General features: G+C 34.6%; 1 protein-coding gene across 7 annotated transcripts in view; it reads left to right on the forward strand.

The window, feature by feature from the left end:
* Positions 1–19057, forward strand: part of LOC124405654 (histone deacetylase 4) — a 104958-nt gene that overhangs the window by 40142 nt on the left and 45759 nt on the right. For 2 of the 7 annotated variants that reach the window (XM_046880734.1, XM_046880735.1), the window contains exon 1: positions 15268–15568. The exons of the other annotated variants lie outside the window; for them this stretch is intronic. In XM_046880734.1, the coding sequence (XP_046736690.1) occupies positions 15523–15568 (46 nt within the window). In that variant the 5' untranslated portion in view covers positions 15268–15522. Of the gene's footprint in view, positions 1–15267; positions 15569–19057 lie in introns of those variants that run through there. 7 annotated transcript variants of the gene reach the window in all.

Consider the following 19057-nt stretch of genomic DNA (forward strand, 5'->3'; position numbering starts at 1 on the left):
ATAAATTAAATTGTCGGTTATGCTGGGAGGGCGACGTAAGGCCGTAAGGCGGAGTCGGTCGGACGCATCGTTGACCGGCATTCCTTGGCTGGTATAAGGTGGGTAGGAGAAGGAAGTAGACGGAAGGAGAAGGAAGAGAAGGAAGGAGAAGGAAGGAGACTTAGGAGTGGAGCGAGTGGAGCGAATCGAGCAGTGGTTGCGCCCAACTTGGAGCGATCAGCAGTAGTAACCACCTGTTAGCGGTCGGCCTGAACTGAAGCAGCCTCGTCGAAAGACGGACGCACTTTGCCTCTCCACTCCATAACACTCGGTGGATGCTGAGATGGACTCCGAATAACGACGCGGCGGCGAAACGTTGGAGGATAATAGGGAAATAAATAAAAATGAAATTCAATGAAATGAAACGAAATGAAAAAAAGACCGCAGCAACGCTGCCGACCTTTTTCGAAAGAAATTATTTTCCCAAATCTTTGGAAAATATTGAACGTTAATAAATAAATATAAAAACGTACGTGAATACTCCGATAGGAATGAAATTTATATTTTCAAACAAAAAATAAATTTCACCGTTACACAAGTTTGAAAAAATAATTTTTTGTCATTTTTTAAATTCTCTTCGAGTAACGAGATCGTGATTATTTGTAAAATAATGCACGATTTAGAAAAGAAATAAAAATACGTTTTAGGTATTTCTTTATATATGGTATATATATATATATGTATAGTGTATAGTGTATAGTATAATATAACTGGCAGGCAAGAAAGGAGAGAAATTAGTGACAATTAAAATTGTTCACCTTTTTGTAACGGTTTATTATTCCATTATGTTACTACACATTTATTAATTGTTATACCGACTCGGATAATTATATAAAATATATATGAGGTATTCCATCCCAAGTGTGTAAACCCGTGACCCTCACCCTCTCGGATTTTTTTTATTTTTTTTTTATATGATCGCATTGAGCCTAAAAGACACCCTCATATTTTTTCTAGATTTCTTCAAACATCCCTTATTTAAAAAAAAAAATTTAAAAAAAAACGCCATTTTTTTAAACCTGAAAAAATTCTCAAAAAACCGTGATAACATATAAAAATTTTCAAGCTATCACCCGTAGTGGGCAGATTTTTTTAAATGTGTTTTACGAGCTATTAACCTTCACAAAATTTCAAAAAAATTCTCAAATTGCTCACCTTGAGCAGATATTGAATTATTTCGGTACTCAAAATGAATATAAAATTCATAATTGATAATATAAAATTCATTTTGAGTACCGAAATAATTCAATATCTGCTCAAGGTGAGCTATTTGAGAATTTTTTGGAATTTTGTTAACGTTAATAGCTTGTAAAATACATTAAAAAAAATCTGCCCACTACGGGTGATAGCTTGAAAATTTTTATATGTTATCACGGTTTTTTGAGAATTTTTTCAGATTTAAAAAAAATGGCGTTTTTTTTTAAATTTTTTTTTTTTTTTTTTCAAATAAGGGATGTTTGACAAAATCTAAAAAAAATATGAGGGTGTCTTTTAGGCTCAATGCGATCATATAAAAAAAAATAAAAAAAATCCGAGAGGGTGAGGGTCACGGGTTTACACACTTGGGATGGAATACCTCATATACACATATAAAAATATTTGAAAATATATCGATAATCACTTTATATATTATATCTATAATTATACATACGAAGCAAGTTTCGATGATATTTTGAAACCGGTCAAAACCGGATTGCGATTCGTATTTTCCTCGTTTCGTTACTTTTCATACGCTGTTATACTTCATACGACGTCGGAATTTTTTAACGCAAAAAAAATTAAATTCAAGGGCTGCTAGTTTTGATTACTACAAATTATCGTTACACGATATATACAATATATGACGGTTAACGTCGCGGCTATGATACATATTATAACATACGTGCACGTGTACGTGCTTCGTTTATATCGCGATTAGGTGTAATTACGCTTCTTTATATTCCCCGGCATTTGGTCCAGCCGGCCGGATCTAACCGGTGCGGTATAGCAGAGAAAATGTATGTGTGTCAACGATGATAAGGCCGACCAAGCGCTGCCGCGTTGCTGCGGTAAAACGTCGTGCGTCTTGAGTGTTTTTATCATTTTCAATTCCATGTTCAACCGGCAACTACATCTTATATCGTCTACGTAGAATTTAATTTGCAACCTGACAATTTCTCATTCACTCGCAATTATTAATAATATATCATTATTATTAATATTATTACTATTATTATTATTATTATCATCATTTTCAAAAGGTTTAAAAATTTAATCGAAAAAAGATGACGTTCCATTAAAACGAAAAAAAAAAAAAAAAAAGGAAAGAAGACACCTGCGCGTGTTATTCATCGAAGGAAGAATTTATAATTGCGATACATCAGTCGAAGAAATTAAGGTGACAATATTTTTCACCACCTTGTTATTCTCTCGCTTTTTTTTTTGTCTGAATTTATAATGCAAGTCTGTGCTATGACGACGCGTGTATCAATAGAACGTGATCGGAAAATTGTGATAATTATACCTGTTATATATTTATATATATATATATATATACCGTATATACGAGCCATGTTCAGAGTTGTTATTACACTGAAATATATATATATATATATATTCGTCGTGCGATCGCTACAATGTATAATTCTTTAGATTAAAAACAATGTGTAAAACGGAACTCGGTGGGTTACTGTACGTATAAGCTATTCCTGGATATGCTATTCCTGGAATCTCTTACCGCAGGGCTCTCTTGTCACGTCGGGACTTGAGTATGTACGTAATTACATACGTTATATATTCGTACATATTATTATAATTCAGATTAATAATTACGCGAACAATATATAAAAGTATTACAAAGATTACGTCATCGCGATGTTGGCTGCGTAATTATTATCAAAGCGTCGGTTAACTAACATAAGAGTAAATCATATTATATACACACATACGTACGTTGTTGTAGTTTTTGTTGCTGTTGCTGTTATGATCATTATTATCATCATGCAATTGCATTTTTTCCGATATCGTTGTATAATTGTATCAAACAGGTGGTCCAACAAACGTACATTTATAACGTTTGAATTTCGCCTAGTTTTTTTTACTTATTTATTCATTGTTGTTGTTTTCTTTTTTTCCCTCTACTTCTGGAAAAAAAATTGAACGATGGCAAAAAAAAAAAAAAAAAAAACTTTCAAAAAGTCTACCTCGTAGGTGATTGAAATGAGAATATTGGAATAAAAATAAAATTATGAAACCACAGCGAGCGTGCATCATTACGTATTACGAGTGTAACATGTAATTGAAGTTAGCAGCGTGCATCGAGAGTCGGTAGGTAGGTAGGTAGGTAGGTAGGTAGGTACGGAAAGAAAAGCGAGAGGCGGCAAGAGGCAGAGAGAGAGAGAGAGAGAGAGAGAGAGAGAGAGAGAGAAGAGGCAGACAAACAGTACTTGCGCTATAAATAAATTTCGTTCGTAAAGTCGTCGCCAGAAGACGCCATAAGACGTCGTCGTCGCCGCCTAGCTGCGCTCTCGGCTCTCGCTTAGAGGCGCGAAGGAGGAACCATTCCGACATCAGTTCGCGATTGTACGCCTTCTACGTCGGCTCGGTCACGTCACGTCACGTCACGTCACGTTACGTTACGTTACGTTACGTTACGTTGCGTCGCGTCGCGTTACGTCGCGTCGCGTCCCCTTAAAAATCGGTACGAATATCCTCTATAGGAGGGAAGGAGCGAACGAGCAGGAAATGCTAGCGAAAAGTGTTGGTTTTTCTCACCACGTGTTTATTTGGTTTCGTTCTTTCTATTCGATGATATACGCATAGTGTTCGACGGTTGTTGTTGTTGTTGTTGGTTTTTTTCTCTCGTTCTTGCTGTTGTTATTGTTGTTGATGATGTTGTTGTTGTTGTTATTATTATAATAATAAAATATTACTTCAAAACAATTTTCACTTGATTTTCTTAGAGAGGAACGTATAAGTGAACGAACGTACAAGTGAAATACAGATTTATACGTGAAATATATATATATATATATATATATATATATATATATATATATATATATACAATATATGTACGATATATTTTACGTGAATTGATTCGTTGTAAACGTAAGGGATTTTTTATTTCACCTATACGAAGTGCAGATGTTTCAACCACGTGCGGAATCTTACGAGATAATACCGCATAATTATCAGTGAGTTGATTTTTAATTTGTGAATTATATTTGGTGAATTCTTTCATACTGTACGTTTTGACAATGTTTTTGTTCATGGGGGGGGGGGGGGGGGGGATTTTTTATTTTACTTCTGTTTGTCTGAGAGAGGCGAAAATTTTGTCGAAGGAAATAAGGATTGTATTGTTGAAAATACGTACGACTACTTGAATGTTCGACTGTTTAAAAAAAATAAAATAAAAAAAGAACGGTTTCTTCACAATTGGTGTCACTTAAACCGTCATGTAATTTAACAAACATTAATTCGAATAGTTTTCATACGAGTGAGCTTAACATTTGATATACGAATAGGAAATCAAATGAACTGAATCTTACTTCTAGCAATATGCAAGTCAAAGTTTACTTAATTCACGACTAATTTTCTTGAATTTAATTTAACAAGTTGTACGATACGTGGGAGAGAAATTTTTTAATCAACTTTTTTGGAAGCTGAAATTTACAATCTGCACAAGTGTAGTAGTTCTTTGCATGAGCATCTATTTCTTTGTTGATGATGAGAAATGCTTCCTATTCTACTGCGAAAAAATGGCGATGTTCCATTTTGGCAAAAAGCTTTAACTGCAAACCTGCAGTAGCTAACGTCATTTATCATATTATTCTGGCACGAAGCTCTGCTTGCATAATTTTGTTTTACACCTCTAATTACCTCGTCGTGCATATGACACGCCGTGTTTTGAAATGTTGAAACCACCGGCTTAACTCATCGATTATTGGCTAGTTTGTCGTCTCACATCAGCTGTAATTATTATTTCCCACTACTCGATGTGTGCAAAATGTGGATTTACTTCATCATTTATTTACGCAGTGCACCGTATGTATAGCTTCGCTGTTGTTGGATGCAATTACATATTTATTTTCAAACAGCGAGGCAATTCACGCCGCACAAAACTATCCGCTGTTGTCTTTTACACAAAGATAGGCACGTAGGTAATTAATTACCTTACGTACCTACTTACAATCAGCTCTGCAGGTGACAATGGCGTTAGAACTTCTACTCGGACTCTATATTATATTCAAAACAGTCGCCACTCGTTGCTTTCCTCCACCGCACTCCATTAATTATCTTGTAATATACATTTACAGTGCGTAAAGTTCACACGCTTATTGCATATATATGTAGATATATCAGTTTCATCAGGTCGAAGAATCGGCAACGTTGTCGTCGTAAACGCAACGTTCACGGTAAAACGATATTTTCTCTTAATTTTACACCGATTTTTTTCATAAGAAATACTAAGATTTTCAAATATATCAGCGTATTTCGTGATTATTTATATACGATTTATCCAATTTCAGGTTATTATAAAATAACATTTCTTCTTTGGCACGACGAATCGTTTCGATAAACTTATTGTTAGTTTAATTTCAATGTGATCCAGTTTCAAAATTAGCAGGTATAATAACTACTTATATTTTTCGTTGAAAAATTTCTTTATATAATCTACATTCTTACGTCGCTCTCCGCTAAACTGATAATCTAATTGCTGCTGCTGCAAACTCCTGCGTCGAAAGCAATTACACGGAGGAAAATCAACTTTCTAAAAGAATTCGTTCTCATAGTTTACACATTTGTCAAAATCTTGCTCTTTCTTCGTTTTTTATTTTATTTTTATTCTTCTCACAGGGATCGCCAGGAGGAATGCTATTTGCATTATGTAACATATATTGTCTTGAAATTATTCTTTTTGCACACGAATTTTTACGCATGCTAGGCGAACGGTTCCTGACCTTACGCGCGCGTCTACGTCTCACTTTCACACTTTGGTATATTAAACACCATGGAATCTAAAGTTGGTTAAACCTCGAGGCTCCGTTTGTCGGAAGTTGAGAAAATTAATCGTTGCCCTTGGCGTCATTTTAATTATAAGCATTTTATTAGCGTCACTCTGATTTCGAGCTATTATTACAAGAAATTATTTCTAACTCTAAAATTTTATTCTAAAGTTAGAAAATTTCTTCATCGAAGCAGTCGTAAGAATGGTCGATTTCAATTTTTAGAATACAGTATATATACGTACGTTATGAATAGCTCAACGAGTTTTCGACTCACAATTCTATACCCGGAAACGAACTTTCCAAGTTTACACTGTACTCTACATGATTTTTTTACTTCTTTGTATATTTTGTTATTTCTAATCTTACGCGTCTGTTGAAAAAATTTTTCGAATTCGAACAAAAAAAGAAAACAGAAATAAATAAATAAACAAACAAACTACAACAACAACAACAACAACAACGACCAAATGTTTCTCGTCCACGCAAGACGGTGAATTATGTATTTTGTGAACTGTTTCCTTTTCTTATTTTCGGCGGGATCAAACCCTGGCCTTGCTATATACGTATATAAGTTATATACCTACTTGAGAGTAGGACGCCGTGGCGATAAGCATCCCTGATGCAGTGTTTATTTTGGTGTGCCTATTACGCCTCATCGAGGAAAACGTTACCCTTCGCGTTTCACCTAGTACCTATCTCTATACCTACTTATCTTGTATGTAACACATTTTCTTGAAAAACATGAGAGATTTTTATGAAATAAATGACGTAAGATGATTTTTTTTAAACTCTGAATCGGTTTCTGATTCAGATTTCAATGACAGGTATTTTCTTTGATTTTTCTTGCTTCGTATGGTTTATTTTTTTGTTGTCGTTTCCATTTTCAAATTTTATACAGTTTCATCTTCCAGACTGATTCATAGATTCAATGATTTTTAATTTAAAGTTTCCCTTCTCCCACTGTGTTGTGTAAACTACTGCAGGATAAAAATTTTGTATGACAGATTAGTTTGCTTTTTTTTTCTCTCTCTCTTTTTCTTACGTCTGCAGCATCTGACGTAATATACTTATACTTGGAATTTGTTGATTGTCGTTACATTTTTTTTTTTTTTTTTTTTTTCTTTTTTCTTTCCAATTCTCACCGGTAATGATGAATTTTAATTTATCTACAAATTAAGCATAATTATCTTGAGCATACACATTAAAATAGAAACGCTTAGTCATGCTGTAACAGCTCTATCACATTCTCTTTCATGACTCGCACGTTCTTCACGTTTTACAACTTGAAAAATGGTTATACATTTGTATTATGTACTTGTCGTTTAATTTATATTCAAGAATTCATACGTAGTATAGAAGCGAACGGCTGTATTACACATATTATAAAATTGATAATCGGATTTTCTTCTTTTTCCTCCCTTCCGTTGCTTCGCCGCATGTTTTATTACTGTTGTTGTTGTTGCGATATCGTTTAAAAATGCGGGGATATCATCAGGGTGGCTGAAAATGTCGTGGAATTTTTTTTCCTACAAACTTGTGGCCACCCGGTATAAATAAATTGTTTTTTCTTATCGATTTACTTCTCTCACTGTTTAATTGTTGAAAAAAAATTTCTGTTTTAATTACGTGACACGATTATTGCCATTCAAAACAGACACGTACGTATTGCACTCTACGAAAATGCACATCCAAGCGCATTATGCAGACAGATGCATTCGTGATTAGCTCCACGTAGTAGGTAATTATCACCACCAAATTACAGTCGGCATGGCGCCCACCGCGTCATTATGCAACGTACTAGGTATCCGGGCAGAAACTTTGCTGCCCGTATTATGCATTTATTATGCAAACGTCAATGCACTTTATATACATATATACACTCCCGTACTCGTTTCGCACATGTGTTTTTTACGCACCGCCATGCAGTTACCGGTTCTACATGACGGAGTAATTTGTCTCACCTCATAACACAGGGCGTATATAGATATACATAAAATACTTTTATTACACCTACTTACGATAGTTGTAAACTTGGTATTTTAAGTGAATTTTTTTTTTCCACCTTTGCGCGTGGAAATTTTTTTTTTTCATTTTCGGAGAATTTTAACAATCACGGCTTATACGTAATTCGCCACAAGTAAAGCCTATATAGGAAGTAAAGATAGTAAAGATTGACTAAAATCTTGCATCGCGGTTGTATTATTACACTTATTTGATACCGTTATTATTATATATATGTATATACTGAACCGAGTTTATAATATAACTTATATGGCGAACGACGCGTGAGAGATTCGCGTCAAGTCCTAACAGCGGCTTCAACCCTTTGATCTTCGGCATACCATTATAATCGCCGTTAGCGTTTTTAGCTCGCGGTGCTGCCTCCCAAGTTCAACATCCCGTTAATGGTTCAGGTTCCGAGGAGTACGCGACTTCCATATACTCACCAGAGTCTCGTGTCTCATATTATGTATACCTATACCTCCTGCCAGACATCTGCGAAGAGGAAAAAGAAGATGAAAAACTTGAGGAATGATACCGGTGTGGCGGTGTGGTGCAGCCTGATAAACGATCCTTCGATGCTATCGATTATAACGCTCACAATCAAAAGATTGATCGATGGATCACGTTTTCCATCCATATACATACATATATTTTATAGAGTTATTTTTCTATTCATCTTTTTAAATTTCGCTTGATCAAATCAATTTATCCTAATTTATTATTATACACAACGATGTCCTTTTGGTGGCGGAAATCGTTTATTCGATACTCAGGAATCGTCACGAAAATCGGTCATGATTGACTAGAAAGAGCATAAGATTGGCATATTTTGAGGGAAAAGAGAAGAAAATTGTTTTTCATTAAACTTTCAAAAGTTTGAAGAATCATTTAGATGAACTAAAATTATTCCGTTTTTTTTTTCTCACGAATGTAAGAACCAAGATACAGAGTATCTTTCGTATTTTTAATTTATAACTTAGCTTCTCGTTATTTAAATTATAATATAAACTCGATGAAAAACAGACTCTATCCAAGTTAAAAATATTCAATTCCCGTCTCTGCGCAGCGATGATATCTTCTCTTCTACTTCTTTCCGCCTGCATGCAGACTGATGCGGTGAATCGAAAGTGATTCCGATTACGTCACTCGAGTATAATCATTCCCTCTACTTTAGAGGCGCGGTGCGAAGTCACGAGATCAATTTACACGACGATGAATGAGAGTATCGTGTGCTACACACCGTTCTTCTTCTTACACACTCCTCTTACAACTTATTCTGTCTAATTCGTCTTCGTCTTCGTCTTTCGATTCCTTTCACGATCTTTTCACTAGCCTAAAGCCTTATTTATTTATTTATTTATTTTTTTTTTGTAACTATCAATGCATTCTTGATACGCGGCTGAGTGACTGCGATCAGGAGCTTATCACTCAATTATTTGTTGCATAATAATTGGCTTACGATATCGTGACGTTTATATTTGCTACTTTTATTCATTTTCTTTTTAATTCGGCTCAATATTTACAAGAATATTTATTTGTCATCCGACTCTTTGTTGCAGATTTTTTATGTTGCATACCGCGTGTCTAATGTATAAATGGTAAAATGTTAATTGGCGCATTTTTCAATTTCAATATTTTCTTAACGTGTCCTCATGTTTTTTCTCGTAAATGCAAAGGGGCAAATAAAATACGTTCTTTTGCCATTAAGACACGCGATCTAAAATTTTTTTTTTCTTCTCGTGTATTCTAACACGGTGACTATTCGCAATCGCCAAGATCTATCTAATTGTAGAGGTTGCTGTTCATTATTATTATTATTATTATACATACTCGGTGGTAGTTTATTACGCAATTTCACTTGCTTGACCGCGCGTCAAGAGAAACTCTAAATTATTATACTCTGAGGCTTGTTTACAGCAACTCGGCCGAATAAACGTTCGTTACATATTATATATATAATACACAAACGTATATCTCTTGAGTCTTATATTCATTTGTATTACACTTATGTTATATGTGTTATGTACATGAAAAACGAGAAAAACGCTCGGCACTCGAAATTCTTTTTCGTTATTTTCAATTTTGCAACAGCTGTTGGACATTATATGTATATCACCACTTTATATTCCCATTTAAAAATACATGTCTTTTGGTCACATTCTCAATATATATTTTATTACAAGGGTATTAATTTGCAAAGTAATCTGTTATCGTGAGATTTTAGCAAGCATTTGTGCTACTATCTGATGAAAAAATTCACACTTCCTTTTATGTAAGAAACAAAACGTTTTTAATGATCAAAATTTAATCGACCAAATGAATATCTATATGTATGTACGGCAAGTGAAACGATATACTGCTGATATACTTCTTCATCATCTCTACACACAGCTGCTTATCATTTATTCATTCATTCATTCTTGGAGCGATTCATTCCCCTCTTTACATCGTAGGTTCCACCTTATCACTTCAAGATAATACCTCCTGCCTATATCCTGGCCGAACATACGTCTCCACACAACATACTATATGTACATACATACGTATACCGGCGTGCATATGCAATGCACGAGTTGCATCCGGTATCTTATATGTACATACCTATGTATACTCGAGCCGGTGAACAATGGCGCAGTTTGTATTTATCGTTGTGTAATACATACACACGTGTACCTAGATTCGTGAATTATTATCATATTAACAATTATTACCATAATTGTTACATATATGGTAATTTCTTTTCAGGTATATATATATATATGTATATACGTATATACAGTGTAATTACAAAAAACGTAGAGAGTGGGAGGAAAACCAAATTTTATTTCCAAACACCTGTTGCCGTAGGTATACATATATGTATGTATGTCATGTATCATGTAGGTACTAATTTCTAGTCGTGAATTAAAAGACTGATGAATAATATCGACTAATATAAGCTGCTGTTGTATAAACGCCTTCCATTCGTTTATATGTATGTATAAGTATATCATCATTATTGTGCATATTATTGCCGATTTGAAATAAGACGGAGATGAGACTCTTCCGACGACCGCGACGCGACGACGTCACGGGAACGGTTTGCAGAATGCGGTGACCGTCAGACGTTAGCCCAGTCCTCACGGTGCAGCAGCATTCGTTATACGGTCAATGATCCCCCGTCTCGCCCCACCCTGCTTGCACCAACCTTCGACCCTTTCTCTCTCTCTCTCTCTCTCTCTCTCTCTCTTACTCTCTCCGAAGCGGTACGTATGCATATGAAACCGGAAATGCTTGCGGGAATTCTTACTCGCGTAATATTTTTTTTCCTACTGGTTTAGTTTATGTACTAAAATGATTATGACGACGACGACGACGACGATGGTGATGATGATGATAATGATGAAATTCACATTTTACGAACATGCGTCTCAATGTTGTATTACAATATATGTTATATATTCGGAGTTGATACTCGTGATATTACATATGAGGTAGACTTTTTGCTTTTCGTACTATTGCCAATGGCTGATATCCATACAGATTATTTCAATTCGAAATCTGCTTTTGGAATTATTCATTCGTTATACCCATGTATGTATAATAATATAAACGCGGCTTTTTTTTTTTTTCTTTTTTTTTATTTATTTAAAATAAAAAAACCCTTAAAAAGGGCGTTGATTTTTTCTTATATCTACCGATGTCGAATGGAGTGGAATTTTTTTTTTTTTCTTCTGCACAATTGTAGTCTTCGTCAATTGTCTATGCGGTGATGGGACGTTTTTAATTTTCATCTGCGTCTTTGGTGATAAAAAAAGCGTTGATTACGGTCGACAATCATTTGTCTGTTTATTATTTTATCGAATCTTTGCGGTTTTCGAACATCTAGAATACGAAAAACAGATTTTTTTTTTTACGGATGCCGGTCTCTCGGTCTGTTTAACAAACTTCCGTGATAATCTCGGAAACGGCTTGATGAAAACTTTTTTAAATTACTGGATTTCACAATCAAATGATGGGTGTGAAAAATAGCACTTTCCAGTTTTCTACCGGAAGTGAATCGATTTTCAACGCTTTACCGACAAACGTATACTTTTTCTTCCTTATTACTTTTTCTAGATATATGATTACGCTTTTCCCACTTTACATATTTATTTTGAATTTCTTTTTTTTTTTAATAAAATTTATGTTTTTCAGAATTTTTTTTCTCCTCTAATATTTCTTTGAAAAATTTTTCATTTGTTTCTCAAATCCTGTCAGTTTTATAGTTTTTCGACTAACCGACAGACTCTTCTTACTGTTTTACCAGCATGCTTTGTTATTGTCTAATGAATTTCCCTTTTCTTTTTCTTTTTCCTTCTCGTTTCACTCTTTTGACCCGAATTTCTTTTTCTTCGTATATACAATTTGCAGCTGTTTTTTTTTATACATACCGCAGTGCATCAGCTACTTCAGGCTAGCTTCTTCCAATTCTCCCTTAAATATGTACACCTACAGTTGAACTGTCTGTTTCATGCTCGTTTATCGGACGCTTGGCGGCTTGTAAATATTGCTTCTATAAGTACTTAATTATTATCAGCTGATAACGATACTCTTCAGAGAACTAGATGGATAATATACATTTACACGCATTTTGATGCGTCAACGCTACCGGCGCTTGCTGGTTGGCTGGTCTTTGCTCTTTGCTCTTTGCCAGATCTCTCTTCTAACTTGTATACAACGTTTTCTAGTTTGTTTTGTTTGTTTGTTCGTTCGTTCGTTCGTTCGTTCGTTTCTTCCTTCCTTCCTTCCTTCCTTCCTTCCTTCCTTCGTTTATACACGTGCAGTATAATTGTTTGTTCCGTATGCCATTGTTGCGAGAATTTTCGTTTCCTGCAGAGCACAAGAGGGTGCTGCACTTGGTGGAATTTGACAGGAACAATGTGATGTACATAATCTGCGCAATAGACAGAATTGAAGAAACATTCGTTGATAATTTTTACATACGTAAATTGGCAAGAATCCGAATTATTATTGTTATATATGTTTTGTATATATACTGTTACAAAGGGTGAAATCATTCGTTTTGCTCCCTTTTAACGCTCTAGTAGTCATCATAAAGAAAAGACATGAAAAAGACATGTCAACCGGTATTATTGCAAAAACAGTTCTGTTACTGACTTCAAAAAGTAAACACATATTTGCATTAAAAGCATTCTCCCAAGCATTTAATTCCGTTTTTTTCATACATTGATAAACTAAGCTCACGAATCCATAATTTATCCGTAACTTATACAAAAGTTACAATGTGTGCAATAATTTTTTTTTTAACATCACATTTTCATTTTGATTTCTCAGCAGAAGTATGAAATATTGTGTTTCATATATTATATAACGTAAATATTTCGTTTCTTTTCTTGAACCCTTGGATTCGAACTTTTCTTCAATACAATTTATATAATACGTTCGTTCTTCTCTTCTCTCCCTCGTGCATATCCTATATGTATATTGTTATAAGTATTACCCGTTATTGCGACACTTGCGGTCTGAGATATTATCAGGAACGTCGACTGGCAAACGGTAATTCTTTGATTTTTCACGTCCCTGATTTTCGGGAGAAGCAATTTTCTTCTTCTGTATTGCGTAAGCCAGAAGTTTAGTTACAAGTCTGCAGATCACGGTGCTGACAACTTTATTTTAAAATCTCTTTTTAACGACGCGACGCCTGACCGTATATATATATATATATATATATATACACACATACCTACGTATACGTATACTAATAATATTATACAATACATATATTTGCGTACACCTGCGTATATTTTTTGCACACAGGCACACACACATATGCATGTATATATTAATGTATGTTAAAAAAAGAAACAACGTATGTAAAAATGATTTTTGCTTCTTAACCTTGACTCACACGAAGGTTGCGCCAAAACTTATAAGAGTAATAAGTATATGGCTTAGGGATGCGCATACATGAACATTGTGTGCGAAAAGGTGAAAACTTATATTTTCGCGACTCTTGTTAACTAATAATAGATAATATTTTTAAACACAACAGTTTTCGGGCCAAGTGGATAAAAAAAAAGTAAAAAACAAATACGGATTTTTTTTTTAACTCGCTATGTAAACATTCGGGGAAATATTATTCAAATGTAATAAGTATACTTGACCCTTTCAGGTGCGGTGTTTCATACGTAGATTATTTTCAATTTTTCTAGCTCTATAATACGGGCTCACTTCGGAATTAATAAATACCTCACTTTTGTAATGCAGTATGTGTTTTCACTCGAGAACTTCACAATAATTTGTTAACGTAAAAATCAATGCACAAAGAATACAATTTTAAAGCCAAATTTTATATACCGAAGTTTTTCTGGTCGCTGAATACGAATCAGGTATGATAGCTTGAAAATTCAAAGTGGTGGATCCAATATGGCGGACGGTAGTCTCCAAATTTTGCATCAAAGAAAAATTTCGCCTTAGTCTATATGAAATTCAGGGTCGAAATTATTCTTGATTTTTTTAAAAATTTATCAATTTTTTTATTATACGTGCCATTTCATTGAAAAAATTCAGCATTTTGGCATTTTGAATTTTTCCATTTTGACCGCAGAATCGTAATCGGCAATCTGAAAAATCTACAGTTCACCGATGATTTTCATGTTTCATATGCAAGTGAAAAATGTGCCCCTTAAAGGACTAAGGTTATCAGAATGCAATCGCATAGCTACGTTACACGTAATGTACACAGGCTGCTTCGAATGCAATATAGCTAGTTGTTCTCGATCAGATTTATTATCGTTTAACGAATTTTTATTTGTTCTCTTTCTAGATATCCGCCAGTTTCGGCCTGATCGAGCCTCTGATCTCTGTGCGGAATTTTCGCGAATCCAGTGATCGCACGTTTATTAACCAGAATACACTGGGCCTGGTGTAAGTTTCTGTCATGTGAAAATATACCTACACGATACACGCAAATTGTAACCTTCGTTCGCCTCTTTTAAAAAAGAAGAAAAAAATCGCGTAGCCCCTTATTACTCGCGATTAAACTCGACCGTAGTGCGCAGGATTATTGTTGTTGCTGTTGTTGTTGTTATTATTATTATTATTTTTATTTCTGTCATCGTGACAAAAGATAATTAAAGAAAGAAAAATAAATCAAAAAATTAATACTTCTCAACAATCCATCATCTGCACTGCAATACGATTACATACATATATATGTGTATATATATATATAATATGTATGCAATGTATATATGCAATATCGTAGTGTGTGATTTTTTTGTGCAAGTGGTAATAGTATAACAATAATAAACATAAATAGTAACGATAATCATCGAGTGTGAAAAGATAAATAAAAGAAAAGCAATAAATAATTGAAGAAGAAGAAAGTAAAGAAAAGAAAGATTTTGGAATCGTGATAATTTTACCGTTTGGATGTTACTTGGTGACGCGAGTTTTTCACTGGATATAAATATATCGTTAAAACGGTTCACGACGAAAGGCATATATGGACTATGGTGCTACCTACAATATGCACCATACCAATCATTTAGGTACGTATCGTTGATATGACTAACAGCTGAAAGAAAGAAAGAAAGAAAGAAAGAAAGAAAGAAAGAAAGAAAGAAAGGAACGAGGAAATAAATAAACAAATGAACAAACAAAATACCCGCAACGTATTGCTTGCGATTAATTTTGGAAATTTTGATTTAAGTAATATCGGTAAATATTATCACAAATAAATCTTGATGAATTTTTATTTCTCTCCAATCCATAAATATGTCCACAAATAAAACTTGCTCGAAATTTTTTTAACCATACTACATGCCTTTTCGTCATACTTATTATACAGATAGAATAGATGTATGTAAAACTTTATATTTTCAATATTTCTTTCCCTGTACATGACCTCTCTCTCTCTCTCTCTCTCTCTCTCTCTCTCTCTCTCTCTCTCTCTCTCTCTCTCTCTCTCTCTCTCTCTCTCTCTCTCTCTCTCTCTCTCTCTCTCTCTCTCTCTCTCGCACACACATAATGGATTCTATTTTCTACTGCCTCGAACGGATAAATCATCGACCGGGCTTCTGATCTTTATTATACATATATACATGCATATAGGTATAATTTTTATTTGAACATGTATAGTTACCTTAACGTGCGGACTAAGGTCCTAAAATTATATTTCCGGTTGAAATATGTACATACATATCTACATGCAAATATGTGTCATCGTACGTTTGTTTGTCGTGTGTGTGTGTGTGTAATTAACTATATATAATATCCAGTTTATATATGCATAAGGAATATATAGGTATGTCTTTGCATGCATGCAACGATGTTGGTAAACAACCGTGGATCGTCTGTGCACACTTTGTGCAGGCAAATATATATATATAAATATATTTATGTATAATTTCCTACACGTACATACGTATATATATATATATCCGATTTCCTTCAGGGATGTGGAAAAGCCGGTTTCATTCAATCGATTATCCTAAATATCTATATAAATATAGAAGTTCTAAGTGCCCATGTCGTGGCAAATATGTACTTAACGGATAATTGTTATATATGAATATTTGGTGATTGGACACTTATTTCCATTCTATGAAGCGAGAAAGAGAGAAAGAGACAGAGAGAGAGAGAGAGAGAGAGGAGAGAACGGATTCATTTTTGGTTTGACGTTAGGAGCCGAGGGCATAGGACCTAGTGTACACAAATGTCATCCTATATATAGTTTCGGGCTAAAGTTAGGAGTCGGCCAACGGCCAGAAATACTAGCTAGTACCACCGGTAGAGGTGTACATACTAGCTCTAGAAAGCGAGATCGCGCGCCGTTCTACGACCTATACGCGTTATACGTGAATGCAGTCGGTCGTCGGCCATGCAAACTAACTTCGTGTCATCCTTTCTACGATTGCATTTTATTGTATGTATGTATGTATACGTATTTTCAAAATTGAAATTCGACTTCGGTACATTATTGCATTCGCATTATTCGTCTTTCAGTTTACAGAGTTTTTGTGTAGATAATTAATACATATATGTATATAGTAGGTTGTTGTACGTATCTTGTTGGGGTGCGATTACTTATTTTAAATATTTTGAGAAATTTGACCGGAATGTCGACGAAATTGTTTCCAAATAAATAAATAAATAATTAAATACATATAATATCTCATCGAAAGCACAGTTTGACGTTGTTAAAAATAACCACACATTTTCACACTATCAACTTTCAGTATATATCCATACATAGGCTTATTTCAATTGCCCCTGATGAAATTTTATACTCAACTTTAGAGAGGATGAGTATCGAAGATCCAATTTTGCCGTGATAATTATAATCCCAGTTAGTTGCTCTACGGACCCCGATGATAAAATGGTTGACTCCTGTGCATAAACATGGAAAATTCTTGTTTTATCATCGGGCTCCGAAGAGTTACTTACTGGGATTATAATTATCACGGCAAAGTTAGATCTTTTATAATCGACTTCCTTAAAGTTGTTAAGTGAATTTGCGGGGGTGGGGGGGGGGGGGGGGGGGGGGCATCGATTTGACTGCGGGACTGACTACTTGCTAGAAACATTAATAATTGTAAGAAATCAAGAAAAAAAGTTTAGTCAAAAACGTGTGTTTTGAATGGCGAACTTCACATCGAGATCGCTGCTGTAGAGGAGGTTTTTGGTTGTTTATTTGAAACCAATCTGGGAATTGGGCGGCTAAGTAAAAAATTTGAGAGAAATTCTCTTCACATAATCTTAGACGAGACGAAGAAATATACGAAAATAATACTTTCACATACAAGTTACATACGTATATTTTTTCGTGTCTTGAACTTTTATACACGCGGCAAGTTTTACTTTTATATATAGCGGTATGTAATCGAAGTGGCATCCCGACGTCGGCTGTAGACTCGAATCAAATCGGGGGGGGGGTGAGAAAAATAGCGCGAAAATTCAGGGAGGAAGGAAGTGGGGCGCGTAGGGGGGGCGGGGGGGGGGGGGGGAGGAGAAAACGAGCATTAAAAATACAAAGAAATAAATCCATCCGATCGCGCAACGAAAACGCGGTGGTGAAATGTAAATATGTGTATGTATAAACGTGTATGTTAAGGTGTGTATACGTATGTACGTATGTACGTAGATTTGGTGAAACACGTGGAGAAGAGAGAAGTTTGCATGGGACGGAAATACCATGGCCGGCTAGACCTCACGATTGTATTTTTGGCCTCGTTTTCTATTTTCGTATACGTATATAGGTGTGCGTGTACGTACGTACATTTCATATGTCGCGAAGGTATTTATATTGTACAAATGCATGCCTTTGTGTATGTGGGGTGATGTTCGTTACTAGGTTTCCAGTGGCTTATACTATTTTTTGAAATCAACACTGGAACGAGTTTCTTTTTTCAGTATGAATTTCACGTGTCAATGACCAACGACGCGAATGAGCGAAAGAAAGAAACGATTCGTTGCAGATCGTAGAAACGCGTAGAATTTCTGAAGAAAAAAAAAAAAAAAAACAGTGATTCACTGGGAATTTATTAATTAATATCACTGTACACACATACGTATTATATGTGAAAACAAAGGATCTAATGCAATGATGGAACATGAATAGTTATAGTATAATAACACCTGTGTTTCAGCGAATTTATTTATTATACGTATGTTGGAAGAAATTTATTTTCTACAATTAACGAGATGCAGTTTAATTATTTGGCGATGCTCGCCGAGGAGGATGTTTTGGTGAAAAATCTTATCTTCTTAAATAAAGAAAAAAACAAGAGAAAAGAAAAGAAAAGAAAACGAAATACTATCGTGTTCGATCGGGTCGAATTGGACGAGATGTTGATAACAAATAAATTAACCAACTTTTCTACTTGATATAAGTAATAGACTAATAAAAAAAAAAAAAAAAAAAAAAAAACTAATAATAAATAAAACAGTACTTGAACATCGAAGGAATCGCATTGTTGGCCAAAGTATAACAACGATGATTAAATATCGTTTTGAAATAATGATTTTAAGAAGAAGAA

This window comes from Diprion similis, chromosome 4 (genome assembly GCF_021155765.1).
Source record: "Diprion similis isolate iyDipSimi1 chromosome 4, iyDipSimi1.1, whole genome shotgun sequence".
NCBI classification, from domain to species: Eukaryota; Metazoa; Arthropoda; class Insecta; order Hymenoptera; family Diprionidae; genus Diprion; species Diprion similis.